The 26,118-nt window shown below is 25.6% G+C and overlaps 11 protein-coding genes, 1 non-coding gene and 1 pseudogene across 12 annotated transcripts, besides 2 other annotated features; 7 read left to right on the forward strand and 6 right to left on the reverse strand.

The window, feature by feature from the left end:
• Window positions 1-678: a repeat region.
• Window positions 624-1,240: a repeat region.
• A 70-nt stretch (window positions 1,241-1,310) lies between these two features.
• Window positions 1,311-1,891, forward strand: EHI_111950 (annotated as a pseudogene).
• Window positions 1,892-2,575: 684 nt separating this feature from the next.
• EHI_111960 (uncharacterized protein) lies at window positions 2,576-3,070 on the forward strand (the record flags this gene model as incomplete). The annotated part of the gene is made up of 1 exon (XM_643359.1): window positions 2,576-3,070. One exon carries the CDS (start codon window positions 2,576-2,578, stop codon window positions 3,068-3,070), a length of 495 nt encoding a protein of 164 aa, XP_648451.1.
• Window positions 3,071-3,577: 507 nt separating this feature from the next.
• Window positions 3,578-3,678, reverse strand: EHI_111970. Its single transcript has one exon. It is a non-coding gene; the product is annotated as a tRNA-OTHER (tRNA).
• Window positions 3,679-3,841: 163 nt separating this feature from the next.
• EHI_111980 (40S ribosomal protein S15, putative) lies at window positions 3,842-4,298 on the forward strand (the record flags this gene model as incomplete). The annotated part of the gene is made up of 1 exon (XM_643358.2): window positions 3,842-4,298. One exon carries the CDS (start codon window positions 3,842-3,844, stop codon window positions 4,274-4,276), a length of 435 nt encoding a protein of 144 aa, XP_648450.1. The 3' UTR covers window positions 4,277-4,298.
• A 403-nt stretch (window positions 4,299-4,701) lies between these two features.
• EHI_111990 (CXXC-rich protein) lies at window positions 4,702-8,272 on the forward strand (the record flags this gene model as incomplete). The annotated part of the gene is made up of 1 exon (XM_643361.2): window positions 4,702-8,272. One exon carries the CDS (start codon window positions 4,702-4,704, stop codon window positions 8,239-8,241), a length of 3,540 nt encoding a protein of 1,179 aa, XP_648453.1. The 3' UTR covers window positions 8,242-8,272.
• Window positions 8,273-8,376: 104 nt separating this feature from the next.
• On the forward strand, window positions 8,377-9,505 carry EHI_112000 (Rho guanine nucleotide exchange factor, putative; the record flags this gene model as incomplete). The annotated part of the gene is made up of 3 exons (XM_647435.1): window positions 8,377-8,700; window positions 8,757-8,917; window positions 8,977-9,505. 3 exons carry the CDS (start codon window positions 8,377-8,379, stop codon window positions 9,503-9,505), a joined length of 1,014 nt encoding a protein of 337 aa, XP_652527.1.
• A 470-nt stretch (window positions 9,506-9,975) lies between these two features.
• EHI_112010 (ABC transporter, putative) lies at window positions 9,976-12,729 on the reverse strand (the record flags this gene model as incomplete). Its single annotated transcript, XM_647437.1, has 1 exon — window positions 9,976-12,729. The coding sequence occupies one exon, from the start codon at window positions 12,727-12,729 to the stop codon at window positions 9,976-9,978; it is 2,754 nt and encodes a 917-aa protein (XP_652529.1).
• A 208-nt stretch (window positions 12,730-12,937) lies between these two features.
• EHI_112020 (uncharacterized protein) lies at window positions 12,938-13,441 on the forward strand (the record flags this gene model as incomplete). Its single annotated transcript, XM_647438.2, has 3 exons — window positions 12,938-13,185; window positions 13,243-13,287; window positions 13,342-13,441. The coding sequence occupies 3 exons, from the start codon at window positions 12,938-12,940 to the stop codon at window positions 13,439-13,441; spliced, it is 393 nt and encodes a 130-aa protein (XP_652530.2).
• Window positions 13,442-13,484: 43 nt separating this feature from the next.
• EHI_112030 (uncharacterized protein) lies at window positions 13,485-16,844 on the reverse strand (the record flags this gene model as incomplete). The annotated part of the gene is made up of 1 exon (XM_647439.2): window positions 13,485-16,844. One exon carries the CDS (start codon window positions 16,842-16,844, stop codon window positions 13,485-13,487), a length of 3,360 nt encoding a protein of 1,119 aa, XP_652531.2.
• A 344-nt stretch (window positions 16,845-17,188) lies between these two features.
• On the reverse strand, window positions 17,189-18,953 carry EHI_112040 (uncharacterized protein; the record flags this gene model as incomplete). Its single annotated transcript, XM_647440.2, has 1 exon — window positions 17,189-18,953. The coding sequence occupies one exon, from the start codon at window positions 18,951-18,953 to the stop codon at window positions 17,274-17,276; it is 1,680 nt and encodes a 559-aa protein (XP_652532.2). The 3' UTR covers window positions 17,189-17,273.
• A 344-nt stretch (window positions 18,954-19,297) lies between these two features.
• Window positions 19,298-19,936, reverse strand: EHI_112050 (transcription initiation factor TFIID, putative; the record flags this gene model as incomplete). The annotated part of the gene is made up of 1 exon (XM_647441.1): window positions 19,298-19,936. One exon carries the CDS (start codon window positions 19,934-19,936, stop codon window positions 19,298-19,300), a length of 639 nt encoding a protein of 212 aa, XP_652533.1.
• Window positions 19,937-20,370: 434 nt separating this feature from the next.
• EHI_112060 (DNA mismatch repair protein mutS, putative) lies at window positions 20,371-22,638 on the reverse strand (the record flags this gene model as incomplete). The annotated part of the gene is made up of 1 exon (XM_647442.1): window positions 20,371-22,638. One exon carries the CDS (start codon window positions 22,636-22,638, stop codon window positions 20,371-20,373), a length of 2,268 nt encoding a protein of 755 aa, XP_652534.1.
• Window positions 22,639-23,162: 524 nt separating this feature from the next.
• On the forward strand, window positions 23,163-26,118 carry EHI_112070 (uncharacterized protein; the record flags this gene model as incomplete). The annotated part of the gene is made up of 1 exon (XM_001913918.1): window positions 23,163-26,118. A coding segment is annotated over one exon (2,956 nt), but the record flags the coding sequence as incomplete, so codon positions are not given.

Consider the following 26,118-nt stretch of genomic DNA (forward strand, 5'->3'; position numbering starts at 1 on the left):
ATTCCTTCTTCATCATATTCTTTTAATTTCATGATGCACTTTATTCTGTACCATTTCCTTCCCTTGACTAAATCTTCTAGTCTATTTATTTTCTTTATATTTCTTTTATTTCATCAAATTTATCTCCTATTATTTTATTTTGGAGATAGAGGTGCATAACTATTGAAATCCTTTTCATATCATCTTGCAGATCCTGCATTCTGCTTCCTGACAATATCCATCTATTATTAATTTCCATTATTAATCGGTCAGTTTCTTTTCTTTTCCAGTAGTAATTAATGTTAGAACATTTTTCTATTTTCATTTCTTTTATATTATTGATGAGAGTGTTAAGGTATTCTTCATCAATTTCTGTAGAGTTATTCTTTAATATGATGTTTTTTATTATTGGATTACACTCTACTCTTCTATTATATCATTTACTTTCACTTTAATGTATTGTTTAGTACTTTCTTTTATTTTATGTGACATTTTAATATATTTAATATATTCTTTTTCATTATTGACATTGATGTTTATCACTTTTATAATATTTTCAATTTGTTCATTTCTTATTTTCTTATATAATTTCTTATTTAACAAATTAATTGCGAAACAATATAACACTTCAATTAAATTTCTATTTCTTTATTCTTTCTTTTATATTTCTTCTTATATTTTCATTATGTTTTGTTTGTTATTTATTATTCTTTTAATTTTACATATTTCATTCATTTCTTTATTGTATTTTGTTTTTAATTCATTCTTCAACTGCTTTAATTTCTTTTTCTTCACAGTCTTTTGTTTTTTCTTTAATTTCTTCTTAATTTTTTTCAATTATCTTTTTCTTTTTAATTGAATATACTTCTTGAAGAATATCATACCATTTTTTTCTTTTACCTTCTTACTTCTTGAGTATTTCTTCATATCCTCCTTTGTTTCATTCACTTGTTATTCTTTTTATTCTTTCTTGTATCTTATTTATTGTTAATCATTTATATTTGTTATGGGTGTAATCTTTATTATTATTGTATTTATCTTGTTTCTTATTTGTTTTTCTTTGCGTCTTTCGTCTTCTAAACCATTTCCATTAGTATAACATTATTATTGTTATTGTTATACCATTTATTATTGACATTCATTCTTTTATATCACTTTGAATTATTATGTTTTATTTATTTTTCTTTTCGGTACACAAATGTTTTATACAATATCCATTGCATTAAAATTTGATGTATATCCTGAATTGGAAAAGGCATCTTAAATAATAATATGAGTATTTATAATATGAATAAATAATTAATTAATTAAAAATAGGATATAATGAAATAATGATAGTGTCAAAGTACTTTGAATATATTAATGATTTTATTAATTTAGAAGAGTTAAAAGATTTCAAGGGAATATGGAACGATTTCATTTTAATCCAATTCCATTGAATCAATATCCAAGAAGATTCTTTCCTAATATTGAAACATTTCATATTTATAAAGAAGAAGATAAAATAATTGAAGATGGAAGAATATTTAAATAAGTAATATGGTATAAAGTGAATTATTCAAGATATTTAGAAGAGAAAAAAAAAGAAACGAATGAATGTAAAAATATAGAATATACACAAGAAGATAGAAATACATATGGAACTACAATACCAATAGAAGTTAATTCACTTGGAGATATATGTTTTAGATGGTGTGATGATATTCAATCAATTAATATACCAACAAATGTTAGTAAAATAGGAGATAAATATTTTGAATATTGTACATCATTAAGAATAATTAATATACCAACAAATGTTAGTGAAATAGGAAATAAATGTTTTGAAAGATGTTCGTCATTAAAATCAATTAATATAGAAAGTGCAAAGTTTATAACCACAGACAATGTATTTTTTATGAGTCTATATTAAATCGTTTTGAAATACCAAAAAATTTAGAAATAATAAATGGGAAGAGTATTGAAAAGAAAGATATTAATGAATTTATTATACCAACATCAATTACTAAAATAGCTGATTATTGTTTTTTGGTTGTTCAACATTAAAATCAATTAATATTCCAACATCAATTATTGAATTGGGATTTGATTGTTTTTCATGCTGTGACTCATTGAGTAGTATTACTATCCCAACATCAATTACTGAAATAGGTGACTGGTGTTTTAGAGAATCTTCTAACTTAGTTGATATTGTTATTCCATGTCCAATTGTTAAATTAAAAAGCATGCGTTTTATCAAATGTTCTTCATTAAAATCAGTTGATATATCAGCACCAATTGCTAAAATAGAACGTGAATGTTTTAAAGAATGTATATCATTAACTAACATTATTCTTCCAACATCACTCTGTGAAATAGGAGATAAGTGTTTTCAAAAATGTAAGTCATTACAAACAATTAATATACCATCGTCAGTTAATAAAATAGGAAGTTAGTGTTTTAATAAATGTCTGTCATTAAAATCAATTAATATACCATCAACAATTACTGAATTAGGAAATAAATGTTTTTATGGATGTTAGTCACTTGTTCATATAGAAATTCCATCAAAAATAACTGAACTAAGAGAATCTTGTTTTAAGGTTGTACGTCATTAATGGAAATTACTATACCAACAACTATTATTAAACTAGGAAATTATTGTTTTAATGAATGTCTGTCATTAACTAGTATTAATATATCAATAAGTATAATTGAAATAGGAAAATACTGTTTCTTTGGATGTACATCACTAACCAATATAAACATTGAAAATATTAAATTTATAGGAGAGAATAAAATATTCATTAATGAACCAGTGTTAATCAGTTTTGAAATGCCAGAACGATTGAATTCAATCAATAATAAAGAAGGTAATCATCAAACAACCGATGATTTTATTATTCCAACAACAATAACTAAATTAGGAGATTATTGTTTTAGTGGTTGTGTAGTATTATGTAAAATTACTATACCTACATCAGTCAGTGAAATAGGTTATCGTTGTTTCTCTGAATGTTCATTTTTAAGTAGTATTGATATTCCAACAACAGTGAGTGAAATAGGAGATGATTGTTTCCTTAAATCTCCATACAAGCCAAGAATAAAATGAAACACTACATCACTAAAATACTTTACACAACACTATTTTTTTCTAAAATAATATATTTTAACTTATTGTTTGACTAATTTAATTTCTAATCATTTATACATTTCTCAATAATAAAAATGGCATTGATATGACTTATAAATTATAGACATTTAAAGTAAATATAAGTGAAGTATTGAATTATAGAAAATAAATGATGGTGTGTATTTATTAGTCATGTTTCTTTTTATATAAACAATTTACATTTCATACTTTTATAAATTACTTGTTTATAGTCTTGTTACAATTTCATTGTAATTTAACCAGTTACAATAATAATATTGATTATATATTAATTTATTGAAAATTAAATATATGAATATATTTACATATATTATTTCAGTATTTTATATTCAGTTCTATTCCAACTCTTTGTATTTATTTATCAAGGTAGTTTAATAAATTACTTCTTTATCAATAAATGAAAATAAACATAATAAAGAGTAAATAATAACAAAAAAAGAAGAAATATGCAACTGGTAGGAGTTGAACCTACAACTCTTAACTTTTTGATTAGAATAGTTTTATATCAAATATGTAAGAAAGTGTTTTACCATTTAAACTACAGCCGCTTTTTGAAAAAGATTTTTAAAAAGGAAGTGATACTATTACTTATTATTTCATTAAAATTTAAATTAAAAGAAAATAATTATAATGAATAGTATAAAAAACTATAATAATAGTAAATTCTCGAAATAAAGGGTTTTGAAGAAAAGAAAGAACTTTTGCAAGACAATGTCCGAGACAGTAGCCAAGAAAAGAACCTTCAAGAAATTTGAATTACAAGGAAAATCACTTGAAGAAATCACTGCCATGCCAGAGGCTGATTTTGTCAAGATGTTAGATGCTAGAGCCAGAAGATCATATAGAAGATCCCCAAAATTAAAACATGAACGACTTGTCAAGAAACTCCTTAAAATCAAAAAGGCTACTAAAGAAGGTGAAAAACCAAAACTTGTTAAAACACATTGCAGAGATAAAATCATTCTTCCAAATATGATTGGTTCAGTTATTGGTGTTTACAATGGTAAATCATTCACCACCGTTGAAATCAAACCAGAAATGCTTGGACATTATCTTGGAGAATTTTCAATTACTTACAAACCAGTTACCCATGGAAGACCAGGTGTAGGAGCTACCCACTCTTCCAAATTCGTTCCATTGAAATAAAATTGGATTTATTTTTTATATTACTATTTTCTCTTATTAAGAAAAACACTTTATTTGTTTAAACAGATGATGTTGATAATTTACAAAAGAAATGTTTTTGTTTTCAAGAGTTAATGAGGCATTAGTATTAAATGATAATAACAAAATTATAAATTAATAAGAAAGAAATAATTTGAATCATTTGAGCAACAGCATATTGATAATTTTATGACCAGATGAATAAATCAAATAATAAATTAATAAGAAAGAAAATTATATTAATTGATATTGTTGAACAACAGAGAACCAAAAAAAAGAAATGATAAAAAATCATGAAAAGAAAAAAGAAAATCTAAAAAAAAAGAAGAGATAAAGAGAAAAAAGTTCTCAAAGAGAAAGAAGAGGAAGGAACTAAGAATTAAAAAATCATAATATTATAGCTTATAATGAGCACAACAAAATTAATTTTTATTGCTCTTATTATTGTAAGTTGTATTGCAGAGAATTTTATTAGATTCCCATATCCTGGACTTCCAAGTACAGATATAGATGGAAAGAAAGAATATGCTATTTTCAGAAAGAAACAACAAGCATACTTATTAATCAATATGCTTAGAGTTGATCCACAAGCATTTGTTGAAAAATATATGAAACCAGTAATTGCAGATGATTCATGGAGACTTCTTTTTAAAACTGAATCAATTAGATTAAAGAAATTCCCAGATTATTATCCATTGTATCAAGATGCATTACTTGAACAAACTGCATCACACGCTAGACTTGGAGAGTCATTTGCTAATGTTAGATCAAGATTAAAATCAAAATTACCAGAAAAATTAGATGGGTTTATTCCAGGATATAAACCACTTAAATTACTTGCACAAACATTAATGTGGAAAACTAAAACTCAAAATGATTTCTTCAGTTATTTATGTCATGGAACTTATCAAGATATTCAACATTGTGGAAAGAAAGATTTAGTTCTTGCAGGATGTAAACCAGATTATATTAATAGAAAAACACCAAGAGGAAGAATAAGATTTTTATTAAGACCATCAGGAGCTGTTGGATGTAATACAGTTAATACTCTTGTTAAAGATGAGAATTTATTTGCATGTGATGTAACATATCCAGACTTTAGTCCAAGACTTAGAATTAAATCACCAATGATTGCAGGAAATTGGTTTAATACTGGAATTGGAAATTCAAGAATTTATGCAGTTGTTATCCATGTTCCACAACATGAAAAGGTTAGTAAAGTAGAATTAATTATTGACGGTAAAATGATTGAATTACCACTTGCTTATCAAAATGGAGTTACACATGTTTATAGTATTGCTTATACACCACTCAAACATATTCCAAGTTTAATGAAGGGATACTTCTTCCATGCAGTTATTAATGGAAAGAATTTCTTCTATCCAGCACAATATTATTATGATTGGGAAGAAAATATTAAATTAAATATTAAACAAAGATATAATGGATTTTGTAAGATTCCATTCCCAGATAGAACATGTGATGTTTGTGATGAAGGATATAGAAATGTTAATGGAACATGCGTTAGATGTCCATTTGAAAATTGTGCTGAATGTACTGCTGATGTTTGTACTAAATGTTCTAAAGGACATTTACTCTCTTATGGAACATGCACAACACCATGTATTGAACATTGTGATGTATGCTCATATTCAACAACATGTGATAAATGTGCACCAACTCATTTCTTAAATGCTACTAATGGAACATGTGTTGAATGTTCAGAAAAATTCCAAGATTGTGCAACATGTACTAATGAGAAATGTTTGACATACATGTGTCAATACACTGATCCAACATGTAATATGAAGAAAACACCAGGACAATATTTCAGTGAAATAACACAAAAATGTGAGAAATGTTCAGAAGGATGTAAGAGTTGTACATATGATCAATTTAGAGGAAGTAAATGTCTTGTATGTAATAATGGACTTTTCCTTACAGAAGAAGGAGAATGTATTCCATGTCATTATGTTGATGGATGTGCACCAGGACAATGTGATGGTATTAAATGTCTTAGATGTAAAAGAGGATATTATCCATCTGGAAAAGGATGTATTAAATGTGATGAAACTTGTGCACAATGTACTACTAATGGAACATGTGTTGCATGTGCATATGGATATTGGCTTGATCCAGAATATGGTAAATGTGTTGAAAATTATGAAGTAGAAAATTGTGAAAGAAAGAATGCTCATGGAGTATGTTCAAAATGTAAAGAAGGATTTGGATTTGATAAATATCATAAATGTGTTGCATGTGATGCCTCATGTAAGAAATGCTTCTTCGCTGATAAATGTGAAGAATGTAAAGAAACATTCTATAATGATAAAGGACATTGTATTCCATGTTCAAGAAGAGGATGTGATCTTTGTGATGCTAATGAGTGTTTCAGTTGTCAACCTAATTCATATCTTCATAATGGAGTCTGTGTTAGAGGACCACCAGGATGTTCATTATGTCATGACAAAGCACCAATTTGTAAAGTATGTGAAAAAGGAATGAAGATGGAGAATGGACATTGTGTTCCAGATTGTGACATTAAGAATTGTGCTAAATGTAATGGTGATGAAACATGTAGATATTGTAAATCTACCTTAAATCCATTTTATGGATATGAACCAGCACCAAATGGAACAGACCCATGTCCATTTGTTTGTGACCCAGTTGAATTAAATTGTTTATTAACAGAAAAAATGAAAAGAGGAGAAGTTGATGCATGTTTCTCTCTTGGATGTAAATATTGTCCACCACATACATTTAGAAGAAATCACAAATGTATCAAATGTGCTGTTGGATGTGCTCATTGTTTAAATGAAAAAGAATGTATTAAATGTCTTCCAGGATATAGTTATTACATGGGAGAATGTTTCCAATGCAATAAGAATGGTACTTGTGGAGAAGGAGAATATATGGAAGGATGTACTTGTACATCATGTGAAAAGAAATTCCCACATTGTTCAGCATGTGATAAAGATCAATGCATTGATTGTGATCCTCATTTTGTCTTATCAGAAAATAAAACTAGTTGTGTTCCATGTACTAAAAAGACATGTCCACCACCACCCCCACCACCTTGTCGTGGTAAAGACTGTGAAGGTCCACATCATCCAGACTGTGATGGTGATGATTGTCCAAAACCAGAGCCAACCCCTGATCCAACTCCAGACCCAGATGTCCCAGTTCCACAAGAATGTAATGCCACTGCTAATTTCTCAAGAATTGGAGACAGTTATGTCTTTGATCCAATGTGTGTAAAGAAAGATGCAGATTGTTATTGTACTGAATGTGCATGTGGATATGAATTGTCAACTACCAATCACACTTGTGTAGAAGTTTCAGAAGAAAAGAAATTAAATCTTTGCTGTAATACTGAAGATGGATGTTGTACATCATGTCAACCAGGATATAAATTAAATGGATGTAAATGTGTTAAAGATTGTAAATGTGGAGAAAATGATGATGGAACATGTAAAGAAATAGTTGGAATTGAAAATTGTAAGACAGTTGGATGTGATAATATTTGTCAAGAATGTTTAGAAGGATATTATTTGAATGGAACCTCATGTGATAAATGTATGGATAATTGTACTCATTGTAAGAATAATAATACATGTACACAATGTCAAGAAGGATATTATTTGAATGAGACAACATTACTTTGTGATAGATGTAAGAATTGTAGTGGTATTTGTGATTCTACAGGACTTGTTTGTGAGTCATGTGCACCAGGACAATACCTTAATGAAACTACTGGAGAGTGTGAGTCATGTGTTGGATGTGAACGATGTGTAGTTAATGACAATGTTGTTTATTGTACTTTATGTGCTGATGGATCAGTTCCAGTCGATGGATATTGTGCTAAATCAACAACATTTGCTAGATCAGGTGTTAATGGAGTCAGTGTTATTCTTGCCATGGTTATGATGATTGCTTTGATACTTTAAGAAGCACGTAAGTTAAGTTAATTGTTAGCTGAAAATTTTTGGGTTAATTTTAAAAATTTAAAAAAAGAAAGAAAAAGAGAAAAACGATAAAAAAGGAACTTTCTTATTTTCTTAAATTGTTTATTAATCATTGAAATGGATATAGTTATTGCACATTGCAAAGGAACGATTGTTCGAAGAACATATGACTTCCATAAAATGTTGAAAAGGAAATTTGTTGTGAACGAGATATTTGAAACTGAACTCAACTTTGTTACTCAACTCAATATGGTTATTGTATTGTTTAAGAAACCATTGGAAGATGCTAAAGGAAAAATCCTTCCTAAACTTTTAATACGAACATTATTCCATAATATAGATCAAGTTATGACTGCAGCATGTATGAATGCCAATATTTTTCAAAAATGTATTGTAGATTGGAAATATGATTCATGTTTTGGAAAAAGTATTCTTTCAACTGTTTGTTTAAATTATATCGTAGTAATATCAAAAAAGTCAAGTTAATTAAGTTATAGTTAAGTAATATGCTACCATTAGTTGAATATACACTTCGTTCTGATATGCAAAAGAAAGAGTTACAAAATGCTTATAAAAACAAAGTTTTTAAAGGATTTGTTCAACTAAGTTGTAGTGAAGAAACAACAAAGAAATTATCATTAGAAGATTTGTTGATAACGTTTGAAGTTATTTTTCAATTATTCATAATAAAAAATAAAAAAGTATTAACTGTTATAGCCCAATTCAAAGATTAATGAGATATCATACCTTATTAACTGAATTACTCAAATATACACCATTAAAACATCCTGACTATAAATATATTGTAAAAGCAGATCAAAAATTTCATGATTTAGTTATTGCAACAAATACACGAGCTAAACAACATGACTTATTATTAACATGTGCATCAGTGATTTATGGAATGCCAGAATTAGTTCAACCATGGAGATATTGTATTTATTATGAAGAATGTTATGTAAATGGATTAAAAACAAAATCAATGTGTTTTTTATTTAATGATGTTATTGTTTGGATGGATAATGTTGTTCCATTGGTTATTGAACAACAAGCAAGTTATTTTTTAAAGTATGAAGAAACAAATCAAATATATTTAACAGAGATTACAAATCATTTTAAATCAGTTAGAATACCAAATTGTTATGAAATTATACTTAAAGATAAACATTATAGTTTTGTATTTCTTAAACATGAGCATTTAAATACATGGGTTAATGTATTACATACTTGTTTAAATCCTAAATGAATTGTTATAATTTTCTTTTATTTTTCTTAGTTCTTAATTTATTTTTAGAGTAGATAAGACAATCCTTAATAACCCAATTTTGAAGAATCTTATTATTTCATTTAAACAATGCAATCAAAAGAAGAAAAACTTGAAGAATTAAAACAAAGATTTTCAACTATTGCATTACAATGTGAAAAAAAGATAAAACTAATTTCAGAGTCTAATGAAAAAAATAATAAAGAAGAAGAAAATAAAAAGCGTATTTGTTTTTCTTGTGCTTTATGGTTTTTAAAATCATTAGTGATTATGTTCTTTTTAGTTTTTATTCTTGTTGTAGGATTATTATTATTGTTATCAACACAGAATGATTGAAATAGTAAATTAAATATTATTTTTATTTTATTTTTGTTTATCAAAAGAAAGAAAGATATAAAAAAAAAGTATTATTTAATCAGAAGAATTAATTAACAATGAACTATTTGTTTGATTTATTTATTTTCATTGACTTCCATTTCAATCTCTGGATTGATAGGTTTTTCTTTATTTTCAACTAAAGGAATTGATGATGATGAGGATTGTTCATTAGGAATTGGAGAAACAATAATTCCTTCTTTCTTGATATTAGAAAAGGAATCTTTGGAGTGTTGGTCAGTATGAGATTCAGTAGTAATATTAGTAGTAGCAGTTTGTAAAGGAGTAATGGTTAAATCTGATGGTTTATCTGTTTCAGTCATTTCAATTTCATCAATAATTTCAATATGATCTTCATTATTATCATCTCGTTGATATGTTCCTTTAATAAATTTATCCAATGAAAGTGTTTTATTAGTATCTTTATAATCCATGCCAGTACATGATAAGAAAACTTCTTCAAGACTAGAAGGAGAAACTCCCCAATTTACAACATTAATTTCTTTAGATTCTAACTTTGTTAGTAATGTTAATAATTCTTTAGATTGAGTATATCCTATTCCAATTTTCAATTTACCAGATACTTTCTGAATGACTTTAGCTTCAGGAATAAGTTCAATAATAGTTTTTTCGACTTTATTAACCTCTTCTATATCAGCATTTAAAGTAAGAACATATCCAGTTCCAAACTTTGACTTTAAATGAGTAGAACTACCAATACATTGTATTTTACCACGTGACATAATTGCAATTTTATCACTTAGAATTTCTGCTTCGTCCATATAATGTGTTGTTAATAACACAGTTTTACCAACTTTAATCTTTTCAATTACCTTCCATACCTCTCTTCTAGAAACAGGATCCATTCCTGTTGTTGGTTCATCTAATATAACACATTTAGGTTTAGCTATACATGCAATAGCAACACTTAATCTTCTTTTCATACCACCAGAATAATTTCCAACTTGCTTATCTCCTGCTTTAGTTAATGAAACAAGATCAAGTAAGTTTTCTACTTCTTGTTCTAAGGTATATCTTTTTAAACCTTTTAAACTACCATAAAATCTAAGATGTTCTCTTCCTGTTAATACAGGGAAAATAACGTCATGTTGTGGACATAATCCAATTTGTGACCTAACATAACTAAGGTCTGATGCAAGATCTACTCCTCCCATAAATATTCTTCCATGTGATGGAATATGTTGTCCAGTAATAATTTTAATTAGTGTTGATTTTCCTGCACCATTATGTCCAAGTAATGTAAAAACAGTTCCAGCGTCAACAGATAAAGTAACTCCTCTTACTGCATGAATATCATTTTTAGATTTATAAGGCCAATTAGTATAAAACGTTTTTCTAACATTATATAGTCTCATTGGTTTTTTATTTGATTCATCAAGTGTCATTTTCTTTTCAGCATCTACATCTTCATCCATTTCATCTTCTTCATCTTCTTTTATAACTTTCTTAGCAAGTTGTTTTAATGTCTTATATCCAAAAACTTCAAATAACCATCCATTCTCAGACTCACTACTAATTAATATTAATGTTCCAACAATAATCCAAAAAATACCAATACAAAACATTAATAACATAGAATAAAATGGTCCAAAAACATTTGAGTTAGGAACTTTCTCCAACATATCTGACCAAGTTAATCCATAATCATATCTTTTTGTAAAAGCAGACATAGAAGTACCAAAGAATAAAGGAGGAAATAATCCAAGAATAACAATATAAATATATGCTAAGTTATTGAAAATAGCGTCAACAAACATTGATGTTTCTGCTAATAATTGAAAAATTAATCCAACAATAAAAAATCCTATTGATGAAGTTATTGCAATACGTGTTTTACTCATTAATGTAGCTAAAAAATATGCAAAACATGTTAATGAGAATGTAAAAGTCCACATAACAATAAATAAACAAAATAAATTTGCTTTTGTCATTAATCTAAAACCACAAGCTGCTCCTATTCCAATAACAAACCAACAAAGAAAGAATGAAATAATCATATTTTGAATAAAATGTGCTATCCAATAAGCACTATCATACATTCCCACCATTTTCATATAAAGACGATGTTCATTTTCTTTTTCTCCAACAATGAGATTAAGAAAAATAATAAAATTAATTAAATAAATAACAAAAAGATAAGGTCCACTAATATCTCCTAATAATTGCTTTTGTAATGTTTCATCTTTATTATTTGGAAATCGTTGATATTTAAAATTAATTGTAACTGATTTTTTATTCATTTTACTTATTAAAAATTCTTGTGTTTCCCAACTAATTTGCATGTAACTTTTTGTTTGAATAGTTTGTGTCATATGTGGATTTACTAATACTGAATATTGTAATATTGTTGGTGTTGAATCAAAAACACTTGAAGTGGATGGATGAAGAATAAGAGTTGCAACATAATGAAGGTCTTCATCATATAAAAAGTCTTCAATTGTTCTGTCATTCATATTTGTTGAGTTAATAACAATAATATTTTTCATTGGATAATGTTGTTTAAATGTTTCATATAATTCTAAAACATCATTATTCGTAACTATTTTATTATTTGGATTATTGTTAAAGATATACAAATCAATACAATCATCTCCAAGAAATTCAGGACATTCAGGTAATGTTTGATCTCTAATATCTTCTGTTAATGTAAAAGAAGGTTGTTCAATTAATGTCTTATCAAAAATTAATAATAATAATAATACACATAATCCAAGGACAAATTGTGATATTACTTTTCCTGGTGATCTCCATTGAATTAATGCATTTCTTTTGATCAATACCCAAAGTTGTGAAAGGTAACTAGAAGTCATGCAGAGTTGATTTGATTAACATTAGTTAATTCTGAAGGGTTTTTTATTAAAATCATCTTCAATGCTTTTCTTAATAACAAAATTTGAATTCTTGTTTTGTAATTTGTAATAAATAAATACAAAATCTTAAAAGAAAGACAAAAACTAAAAAAACAAAAAGAAAGAAAAAGAGAAGATGGAGACAAATAAAAATAAATATATTTCAACGATGAGATATATTAATCATTTACCTAGAGTTCCTGTTGAATGTAAACATTTAAGAGTCAGTGTTCGAATGGATGATTTGAGTGTATTTGAACCAATTGAAATGGAAGAAGTCATGAAATTGAATTTAAGTGAATCTATATCATATGGTGTAAATGTTGATATGTCATTGCCTGAAGTTAATTATGTACCTTTAATTGAAGAACATGATATAATTCCAATGGATGACATATTATTTGGAATTGAAAAGAAGTTTGTAAAAAAAAATTAATATAAGAATAAAACAATAGTTATAAATTAATCGTTTAGAACAATACAACAAATTCCATTAACATCATCTTTTGATGATAAATTGTTTGTTTTTTTTAGTATAATTTAAATAGGATATAATATTGATTTATTTTATAGAACAGCAAAAGAACAACTTGACATTATTCACCAATCAATGAAACCAACAACTCATTCATCAGTAATACAAGAAGAATTTTTAGTGCCAACGAAAATGTGAATTGATTGATTTTTAATAACTAGCAAAGTAATAAAAATTAGAATTAAGCAATTGAACATTGATCTTCAACATTATTTGGAATATGTTTTAGTTGAGTGCTTTTATTATTTTGAAATTGTTGAAGAAAATCATGTTTATTTTTGACAATTTTCATATCCTCAAAGGCAGTAGGATCAACAACACATCCATTTGGAATATTTGGAGGTTGAAGAAGAATAGATGATTTAAATGCATATTTACCAATTAGTTTTATTGAATCATTTATTGTAACAGTGTCAATTTTTCTATTATTTCTAAAACAATTATCATCAATAACAATTACCCCATTTGGTACTTCTATATTTGATTGATTTGGTGGGATATCATGGGATGTAAATATTACATGAGGTGTGTTTATTCCAATAGAATTTAAGATAAGTGATTGTTTATAACTAATATCAAAAGGATATTCTTTAATTCTTTTATTTCCTATATAAATTTGTTTCAATGATGTACAACCGTCAATACATGCCACATGAAGTGTTTTCAATGATGAAGATAAGGTTAATGAAGTTAATGATTTACAATGTAAGAAACAACCACCTTCCATTCTACTAACTGAGTTTGGAATACAAATAGATTGTAATGAAGTACAAGATGAAAAACAACCTTTACCAATATCTAAAAGTCCATTTTCAATAATAATATTTTGAAGTGAAAAACATCGTTTAAATACAACATACCCAAGATGTTTTAATGAAGAAGGAAGAGTAATACTAGTTAAATTTTCACATTTAAAGAAACAAAAAGAATCAATACGAGAAACTGTAGTTGGTAAATGAAATGATTCTAAAGTAAAACATTTATAAAATGCACTAAATGAAAGATGAGATAATTCACAGTTTTGTTCAAATTTAATATGTTTAAGACTTGTACATCTATTAAAACATGCTTTACCAATAAATTGAACATATTTTGGTATTTTAATTGATTGTAATGAACGACATGAATAAAAAGAATAATTACCAATTCTTGTTAATGATGTTGGAAGAATAACTTTAGTTAATAAATAATTTGACATACATACATTATCTTTTAGTTTAATAACTTGTGGTGGAAAAATAATTTCTTTTAAACTATAACAATTTGCAAATGATGCTCTTCCAATTTTTGATACTGATGATGGAATATCAATATAAGTTAAAGAAACACAATCAAAAAATTGATTAGAACATATTCTTGTTATTGTTGTTGGAATTATACATCTTTCTAATTGATAATTATAAACATCATTACAACATGATGAAGCAAAATAAGGAATATGACTTGAATATATTTTATTTAATAATAAAAAGTCATTTCTTGAATAACATAAATTATTACAATGTAATCCACATCTTTTTAAAATATAAGAACATATTAATGAAACAGTAAATGGATAATCTTTTCTATTTCCAAAATCAATATGTGTTAAATTATAACATCCTTCAAATGAAAATGATCCTATTTTACTTATTTTTGATGGTATTTTAATTTCTTTTAATTGACTAGACCCTGAAAATGCTTCTTTTCCAATTTTAGTAATAGAAGATGGAAGTTCAAGTGATGTTAATTGAAAACATTCTCCAAAACAAAGATCTCCAATTTCAATAACATTAGAAGGAATAATAAAATGATTTTCATTACTTCCTCTAAATAATTCATTATTTAATTTAAGTGGAACATCAATTGGAATATTTTCATCTTCATCAATATCATTTTGAGTTAAAACAATATTATTACAATGTATTCCTAAAGACTTAAATAAAAGATATTCATTATATGAAATAGGAAATTTATAATTTCCATTTGAATCTAAAGGAATTTGAAGTGATTGAAGAGAAGAACAATTAACAAAACATTCTAATCCAATAATTTCAACACTTGATGGTATTGTTAATCCAGTCATTGAAGAACAATTTATAAAACATGTTTCTCCAATTTTAGTTACACCATTAGGAATATTTAATTCTATTAAATTAATACAATTTTCAAAACATGAATCACACATTGTGTGAACACTTGTTGGTATTTGAATATGTTGAAGTGATGAACAATCTTTAAATACTTCTGAATGAACATATTCAAATGAACACATTGGAATATCAATTATTTTTAAATTAATACATCCCTCAAATGCAGAATCACATAAAGCAGTTAATGAAGTTGGAATATAAACTGATGTTAATGATGTACAATTTTCAAAACATGAATTATCACAATGAATAATACTAGGTGGAATTGCAATTGATTCAATAAATTTATTATCTTTAAATGCTTCTTTAGCAATAATACTACAATTAAAATCAATGATAGCATCTTTTTCTGTTTGTTGATTTTCATCAATATAATTAATATTATAAAATCCTACTTTCTTATTATATATTTGACAAACTCGTTTTATCATTTCACTTTCATGTTGTGTAAATTCATAAATAAAATCACCATTTTTATCTTGAGTTGCATCAAAAAATTCAATTCTATTACAATTAGTTAAAACTCCTGCTTCCATTAAACAAACTGATGGGGGAATAATAAATTCTCTTAATGAATGACAATTTTTAAAACAATTTCTACCAATTTCAGCTAAATCAGCTGATAATCTAATAGATGATAATGTTGAACATTTTGAAAAAGCTTCTTCATCAATTTTATAAACAGAATCTGGAAGAAGAATTTTATCTAATAAAATACAACAATTAAATGCATTTTGTCCAATACAATGTAATGATGATGGAAATTTTATTGAATGAAGTGAAACACAAAATTTAAAACAACTACATCCAATATATTTTAATGTTGTTGATAATGTTATTGACTGTAAATGTTGACAATTAAAAAAACTAGCATCCATAGATTGAACAGAATCTGGAATAACCATTGTAGTTAAATTAATACAACTAGAAAAACACATAAATGGTAAATTAACAAGATTTGAAGATAATTGTACTGAAGATAATTTTGTACAATGAGCAAAACAATTATTTCCTAATGAAGTTACAGAATTTGGAATAACTATTTCTTTAATATCACTTTCTTCAAAACAATGTTCACCAATTTTATTTATTCCATAAGGTATAATATTACCATATTTTATTCTATCATTTTGTGTATATGTTATTTTAAAACATTTTATTTTTTCTTTTTGAAATTCTAAGAATTGAGAATATGTTACTTCATAACAAATAGCCTCTAATTTAACTGAAGGAAGTTTTTTATCAAATGGAAAATATAAATAATGTGTTTCAATATTTGGAAATAATGTTGTAGAAAGTATTGGAATTGGATTATAATGAAACATTTCAAGAATATTTTTATTTTTTTTACATGTACAAATAATATTAATAAAATCACTTTCATACTCAAAATACTTTGCAATTACCATGATATGATAACAATCTAACTGTTTAAAACAAAGTGATTTCATCTGTTAAAATTAATCTCTCTTTTTCTTTTTTAATTTTTCTTTTTCTTTTTTTTTTTTTTGGTTAAACGGAGTTACTCAATCTTTTCCATTAAAATCTTTGTCTTTTTTTTTCTTTTTTTGTTTTAGTTACTTAATTAACTAACCTTTCATGATTTGAATATACTTTATTATTATAATAATAACAACGCTTATTTTTCTTTTTAGAATCTCTATTGTTCATTTCTTGTCTTTTCGTTTTTGTCTTTCTTTTTTGATATTTTTGATAAGAAAAATATTTCTATCTTTTGTCTTTACTATCTTTTGAAATAAAGAACAGAATCAATTAAATTTATTTAATGAACATATTAATGAGAATAACATATTGATAAACAATAAAAATCTATCACGTCATCGTTTATTCTGTAATGAATATTCATTACATTTATATTCTATAGATGAACATACTAATTTAACATCTACTGTATCTGGAGTTACAGTACCTTCTTTTGCAATTGCTGAAAGTACTGAATCACCACTTTGGAATTTAATAATTTTACCATTAACAACAAATCGTGGATCAAAACAATTCCATGGTATTTCAGATGTTAAATTAAATTTTACTTCACTCCAGTCTTTATATTCTAAATTTTGTGGATATTCAACACTTCTCATCATTGGAGTAGAAACATCACAACTAAATGTTGGTTGGAAAATAAATACTCCAAAACATGCCACACAACATAAAATAAATGATGCTATAAAAAATGAACTAAACGAAACATCAAGCCATTTCCTTGCTCCCCAAAGAATAACCATTATAGCTGAGTAAACACAAAGAAAAACTTGTAATAATGACCCTATTAAGAAAGTAACTGCAACACATGCAAGTCCAATATTAAGTAATACAAAATGTGCTAATATAGCATTATTATCCCATTGTCCATTTGGTGCCATTTGAAATGATACCCAATATGACAGACTACATAACATAAAAAATCCCCAAATAAATGGGAAATTTCCATTTAATGCTATAATTATTGCTAATGTACCAAATAATAATCCACATCCTGCAACATAAATTGGTGGTCCTAATGATATTTTATTTGTTGGTGTTGTTGTTTCTATTTCTTTTAATACAGTTTCTGTAACTTCAGTAAATCTTCTAATAGATGATGTTTTATGTTGTACGTCTTTTAATTGTGTGTTTAATTCTTTAAGAGATTCAATAATAAAAGGAAGTAAAGCTAATGGATCAATAGATAATGTTCCATCTTCATCTTCTTTAACTGCTTCAGGAATAACTTCTTTTAATTCTTGTGCAATAAACCCAAAACGTCTTTGTTTATCATTTAAATATTTATAACTCCTTCCAGTTAATAACAATACTTTTTCTAATGCATTTGAAATCTTTTTAATATCTTTTTTATATCTTTGATCAGACCGTTGTAAAAATCCATTTTCTGCAAATATTTCTCCAAAGACATGTAGTCTTCTAATATTTTGATTGATGTAATATATTCTAATAAAATCTTCTCCACATGAATTAATAAGTTCATAAGTAATTGGATTAAGAACAACTCTATCTCCTGATACATTATCATTTTGAGTATATTGATGAGGAATTTGATTTGAAATTTGTGTAGAAATACCATCAGTTAAAAAGGGAGATTGATACATTCCAATAGCATTTATCATTGGATTATTTTGATGTGGTGGTGAAACAATTATTTGAGGTGGTGAATTAGATTGAATAATATTATTGTCATTATTTGATAAATCAACTTCATTTTCTTCTTCCTCTTCTTCTTTTAATTTATATTCTTGTCCTAATAAATCACTATAATCATATGGTCTTCTTTTTCTATTAGTTATTGCATTTTCTTCAAATTTTAAATAAGGTAAACAACATTTTGTTGCTGTTTTTTTGTCTTTAATTGATTTAAATGGTTCTTGTATATTATTTAATGTACGAATATGCATATCCCAAATATGTGATAAACAATTATATTTAGTTTTTAGTCCTTCATTACATCCTGGATAAATACATCGATATTCCTTAAATCTAACTCTTTTGGCTTTTTGTTCCATCTTAAAAGACCAAATGTTCATTTCTAGTTTTATTTTTTTTTTATAATTTCTTAAATTTTTTTGTTATTCTTTTTATCTTTGAAAAATTCCAAATGTCTTGTTGTTGGGAGTTTTCATATTATTTTTTCTATTAATTTAATGATTGACAAAGGAATTATGGAATTAATAACAGTTATTCTTATTCGTTGTTTAAGTCAAAGTCATTCTTTTCTTATTTTTTTTATTATTTTTATTTTTTTCTTTGAAACGGTGAGGAATTGTTGTTAATTAGTAATAATCAAATTGGTTATTAAATTATTATTATTATTAATACCTTTAAGATGAAGAAAGAAAAATAATTAAAATTATTGATTTGATATATCTTCTTTTCTATTAGCTAGTAAGATAGGATAGATATTCTTATATGCTAAATTCAAACTTTCTTCATCTTTAGCACCTGTAAGAACAACTTTCCCTGTTGAAAATACTAATAACGTCACTTTAGGTGATGCCATTCTATATACTAATCCAGGAAATACTTCTGGTTCATATTGACAAAAAGCCAAATATGAATCGACTAAAGTACGTAATGCAATTTGAAACTTCACATCACATGACCCTACTATATTTTGAACATTAAAATTAGAATAATGAATTGGATATCCAATTTTCTTAATAATCTTTGCATACTTTTTCGATGCAATTTTACTTTCTTCAATAGAACGAGTTCCAGTACATACAATTTTACCTGTTTGAAAAATTAATGCCGTTGATTTTGGACTTGAAATTCTCATAATTGCACCTGCAAAACGTTTGGGATTATATTCAGCATTTCTTGCTTTTTGTACTATTTTTCTCAATTCTAATTTAACACCTAATTGAAATGTTGACACAACATTTACAATCTCTGGGTGTGTATCGTTTGGATTATTTAATGATCTTTCTTGTGACTCAGTTGAAGTTGACATATAATCTGCATGGCATATATTTCCTAATTGTGACATAGACTAAGGATAATACAAAGTAAAAGAACATCATATGAGACAATGGTTTTCAAATTAAAAATAGAAAATAAGATACAAACATCTTTTCTATTTCTTCCATTAAGATAGTTTTTTCACACTATTTTATCATTAAATTAATTAAGCTTGCATAGAATTTGTGGTATTTGTTATTTGTTTCTCAATCACGAAACAACACCCTATTAAATATCTCTTAGAATATTGTAATGTTCTAATATTATTATTATTTTTTAGTAATTTGTTATTTATAGAAATATGACTTATTTTTTATCCTTCAAGAAATAAAAATAACTCTATGGAAGATTTTATTAATGACTAAAAATCTTTAAATTAATAAATTTTTTAATTATTTGGATTTTATTTCTAAATAATGTGAATAAAAAAAAACAATAAGTAACACAATTAAGAATACTACGTTATTCTTCAAGAAACATTTGTTTCAGATATTTTAAATACGCACGTAAATTGGATTGATCAAGCTGGCTATCTTTTAGAGCAATTAACTTTTGACCAAGGTCATACTTTGCTGTATTAAATTGTTGGGTGGTATCTTTTTGAATATTCTTTTTGATTTCAATTGCGTTTTGAATGATAGAAAGAGGAAATCCAGCCATTTCTGCAATTTGAATTCCATAGTAGTCATTTTCATCAAACCCTTCTGTTAATTTGTATTTTGGACATAGTCCATGATCGTTCAAAGCAACTTCCATATGAAATTGACGTACAACATGAGGATATAATCTTTCTAAGTTGTTTAATTCAGGGAAATGAGAAACAAAAAGGCAGGTTGATAAACTTTTAAGAATGATTTCTTCACTAACAGCCCATGAAATAGAAACACCATCAATAATCCCTGTTCCTCTTCCCAACTCATCAATAAGAATTAAGGAACTGTCATTCATTAATTCAATAATTTCTTTAACTTCTTCCATTTCTTTCATAAATGAAGATTGATTTAATTCTATTGAATCATCAGTAGATAACCTTGATAAGATATTTGTTAATGGACGTATTGAAGCAGCTTTTGCAGGGATAAAACATCCCATATGACTCAAAATCATTAATAATGCTATTTGTCTAATGTAGGTTGATTTTCCTCCCATATTTGGTCCATTAATTAAACAAAAACGAGAAGTATCATCTATATAAGTATCATTAGGAATAAACTGAGTAATAGATGTTTGTAAAATTGGATGTTTTCCTTGTTTGATAATAATTGAACGAGTGTCATTAAATTTTGGTTTACATATTGTTGAGTTTGTTGATGAATAAGTAACAAAACAAATGATCATATCCAATACTCCAATCATTTCAGCTATTTTGTTTAGAACAGTGATTCTTTTTTTTAATTCTTCAGACTTTTCTGAAATCATACCAATTGATAATTTAATAATATCATTTTTGATAGAAAGGAATTTATTATTTAAGGAAATCATTTCTGGTGTATTGACAGAATATTTATTATCAGTTAATTTAACAATTCTACAGCATCCTTCGGGAATATTTTGTTTTGTACCTTTGAAAATATAAGAAAATCCTGATTGTGTAGTTTTTAATATCAACCCGAGGGTTGATGCTTCTTCAGCAGAGGTATGAATTTTTTCCAATGTTTCTGTAAAAACTTGTTGGGAAACGTCGAGGTATGGATTAATATTTTGTTTCATTACAAAACAAATTTTATTCATTGTATTTTTTGAAAGAATTATTGTTGGATTCAAAACACTTTCTAGAATTAACTTTAATTCATTAATTTCGGGATCATCTAATATACTTCTTATTGTTGTAATAAGAAGTGGAGCATTTGTGTGAAGTTCAAACCCCTTTTGGAATTGAGGAATTGTATATAATAACTTATATAATTCACACATATTTTTTAAGATTGACTGAAGGGTTGTTGGACGGATAGAATCAATTCTATTTAGTTGAAGAATTGATGTAATGATTTTATCAATGTCAGGAAGTTGTTTAAGAAATTCAATTGAACGATAGTATAATTCTGAATTTCTAAGAAAGAACTCAACACAATTTTGTCTTTCAAGTATTGTTTCAATATCACATGGGGGTTGCAAGATGTTATCAATTAACGTTTTTCTTCCATTATTTGTTAGTGTTGTATTAATAACAGCAAATAACGATCCTGTTTTCTTTGCATCTAAATTGTTTGTAATTAATTCCAATTGTTGAGCAGTTTGAACATCAATTCTTATTTTATTAGACAGAGGAATGTATTTTCCATATAATGCACCTGGCTGAATAATAAATGCAGACTTTTCAACTTTTTGAATTAAAGCATTAAATGATGCAGCACATAAATATCTTTTTGTTAAGTCCCTCCTAAGTAAATCACAACAACTTCCAACAAATAGTCTTTCTGATAGTGTTACACCTTCATTTTCATTAAATGAACTTCTTGGAAGAAAAACAATTTTATTTCTATTTTTTTTAAGAAGTTGAGTTAATTCACTCTTTTCTTGAGTTTTGGAGATAATTATTTGTGTAGGAGAATACATATTAATAAGGATTAGTGTTTGTATGTATGTGTTTGTGTCTAGGTATTGACATAGTCCAACAGTGTTAGAACCACATTCAAACCAACATACTCCTATTTCTTTTCCTTTTGTTTCACATAATGCCATAACAATTTCCCTTTCATATGGGCTTTCATTTTCTCTTTTTCTTTTCATCTCAATTTTTAATTAACTACTCTCTTCATCAAAACTTCCTTATTTCTTTTGTTGTCTTTTCATCACAAATGACAAGAACAAACAATGAATTTTTTGTAATTTTTTTGATTCATAAAAACTTTAAATCATAGAATTATAATAAAAATATAGTTATATTCTTATCACAATGTCTTGACTGAGAAGTATTTTTAGAGGTTCAATCATATTTAGTTCACATGCAACACACGTTGCAACCAACTAAAGAAGAAGATGTTTTTAATGAATTTAAGGATAATATTGTACTACAGCTTAATGTTCTCAATACAATAGGTACAATCATGAAAAAGACTGATAAAAAAGTTTTGAATAAAATTATACCTATGGTTGGTCAGCTCATTGAGTTAACAAAAAAAGAAAAAGAAATAACTCAAGTTGGGTTGAATACTTCAGGGTCATTGTTGGTATTAGAGGAGATTTACCAAACTATGAATGAAGAAAAGAGTAGAGAATATGTCAGTTATATTCAAGAAGTTATGACAATCAAAATGCCTATTACAGGAATGGGATTATATTATATGAGTGAAATCATTAAGTTATATGATAATATTATATTTGTTAATGAAGAAATTGAGTTATTATTGCTAGAATTTAAACATATGAAAGAAGTTATCAATAAAACAATTGAAACATTTACTGTTTTGTCAACATTACAAGAAAATAATGAAAGAAGTAAAATAATTGTTCAAGAATTTATTAGCCTTAATGAAGAAATTAAAAAGGAAGAAATAGAGCTAGAAAATAAACCAAATATGATTATTGATAAAATTAGATCAATAATAATGAAGCATTTTATATATGTTGTTTCATATTCAAAATTACAAAAAATATTTCTTGTTACTTCACAATTTTTTGCAATTCGTTTAGACAATATTATACAACGTATTCAAAAGAATAAAAGTAATTTAACTCTAATAGACATTAATGACTTTATCTTTTTAATACAATATTATATTAATTGTATTTCTCTCATTTCATTCTATTATTTTACAAGTCAGTGGAATATTTCATCTTTTTGTAATAAGTTATTTCCATTACTTCAACAAATAATGAAATTAATGACTGATTTACTTAATAAAAGTCATACAACACAAGAGATATTTATATTTCTTGAGAAGTATAAGAATGAATTATTATTTATTTCATTTTCAATAAAGTCTATAATAAAAGATATTGTTGAATTAATTCCATCAGTTTCATTTGAAACTTTTAAACATACTGTTAGTGATTTCTTTATGATAGTTGAAGAGATTGATCAACTTAATATTGATACTTCAATTTATGATATTATTGAAAGGATGAAAAAAGTTTCATTAATGCAAAAGAAATTTCAATCCATTATTTCCATGGTTGTTCAATATGATACAAAAGATGTTCATTTTGAGAATAGTATTAATATTATAAGTCAAATGGTAAATATGATGGGATCAAGAAATACTACCAAAGTAATGGTTCATAACCAAATTAAAAATATCAAACAAAGTATCACCGAAATTATGATTGAATCTTCTCTTTTCATTCCAATATTTTCATTTGGGATAGAAACTCAAAAATTTGCATATCAAAATAATATTGTTTGTATTTTTTCTGAATGTCAACAATGTATGAAATATCTTTCTTCTTTTATAAGAAATAGTAAAGATGGAGGAGTATATCATAACTATGAGCCAATGCAAATGATTTCTTATTTAAAAAATTCTTATTTTCAAAAAAAGTTTTGTATATTTCCATCAGTATCAAAAGAAATTACTACTTTCTTTGATTTATTAGAAACAAGAAAATTTAAAACAATACATGAAATGGTACAATTTGTTTATGAATCTCAAATGGAAATAAGTAATTCATTTACACCACAAACAGATATGATTCATTATTGTATTAATGAAATTAAAAATATAATTTCATTATTTTTAAATGAAAGTTTAATTGAAAAATTAGAAGAAATTATTAGTAAAAGTATTATTATATCAAAAATGTGTCAATGTTTTATTCTTCAAAATCAAACTAATGAAATAACAAAATATCCTTTAAGTATTGAAAAACAAATTAAATCAATTAAAATATTTAGTAAAAGTGGTAATATTTCATTAAAAATTATTAAAGAACCTATTCATGAACTTCAAAAAATTCTTAATTCATTACAACAGTCATTATATTCTACTCCATTTGAAAGTTTTGGATTAGTTAGTTCACAATGTCATTCATCTGGTTCATCTTCTTTCTTTCAATCACTTCATTCAATTTGTTCACAAAAACTTTTTTCAACAGATTCTACAATATCATCAGTAGATTCATGTTGTACAATTACATTAGATTATAGATTTAATGAAATATTTGTTTTATTAAGAGAATCTTTTAATATTATAACATGTTTTAGAGGAAATGGTAAAAAGAAAATAACAAAAGAAGAATTTGTTAAATTTAAAGAGAAAATTGTAAATTGTACAGAACATTGTTTTATTTTTTTCTTTGACTTAGCTGATACTCAATATAAACAAATAACAACAAATGCAATAGAAGTATTTAAACAATACATTTATTTTATTTCAATTCCAACATTTCCAAAATATTATAATATTATTTCAGAACATATGGCACCAACATGTTTAAGTTTCTTTTCAAGTATTCTTCGTAGTTTTTATTCAATTCTTTCACAAAAATTATTATCAGTTCGATCAGAAATTGAAAGTTTAGTCCATCATATGGAACCATCACAAGTAATTTTATTTACATTCCAAAAGAAATATAAACCACTTATACATGTGATAGAAGGATACTTAGATTATTTTGTATTATATGAACCAAAAAAGAATATATATCCAATTACTAAATTTATTAAATGGGCATATAAATTACCAACAATGAGTTTTCCTATTGACTTTAAACCACTTTTTATGTTTGATATTGAAAGTATTAAACCAACAAAAGAAGTAGATAGTAATTTATTATTAGAGAAGTTTTTAACAAAAAATACTGTAGATGTATTACTTAATTTATATGGATTTGATAATACATTTAGACTATGTCTTCAAGAAGATCAAGAAATAACAGATATTATTTCTATTATTTCATGTTATCAAACATTTATTACAAAATCATCAATACAATTTGAATTTATAACAAATGAATTAAAATTAAATAGTACATTAATTATTAATGAATTAACAGAAATTCAACAATATGCCAATTTACCAATTTTTGTTCATAAAATAATGTATGGAGTTACTAAAATATTAAAATATATATTTCCTATAAAAAGAGTTATATTTATATTAAGAAAAGAATTAAAGACATTAATTAATTCATTTTCAAAAGATGAAGAAATTGAAGAAAATGGATTAAAAAATTATTTAATAATAATAAGATATTATTGTTTATTATTAAAATATAATTATATTAATGAAAATTGTAATATTATTAATAAATCACATTATTTAAATATTA

The sequence above is a fragment of the Entamoeba histolytica genome, genomic scaffold (assembly GCF_000208925.1).
Source record: "Entamoeba histolytica HM-1:IMSS scf_1104750517971 genomic scaffold, whole genome shotgun sequence".
Taxonomy (NCBI): domain Eukaryota; phylum Evosea; order Mastigamoebida; family Endamoebidae; genus Entamoeba; species Entamoeba histolytica.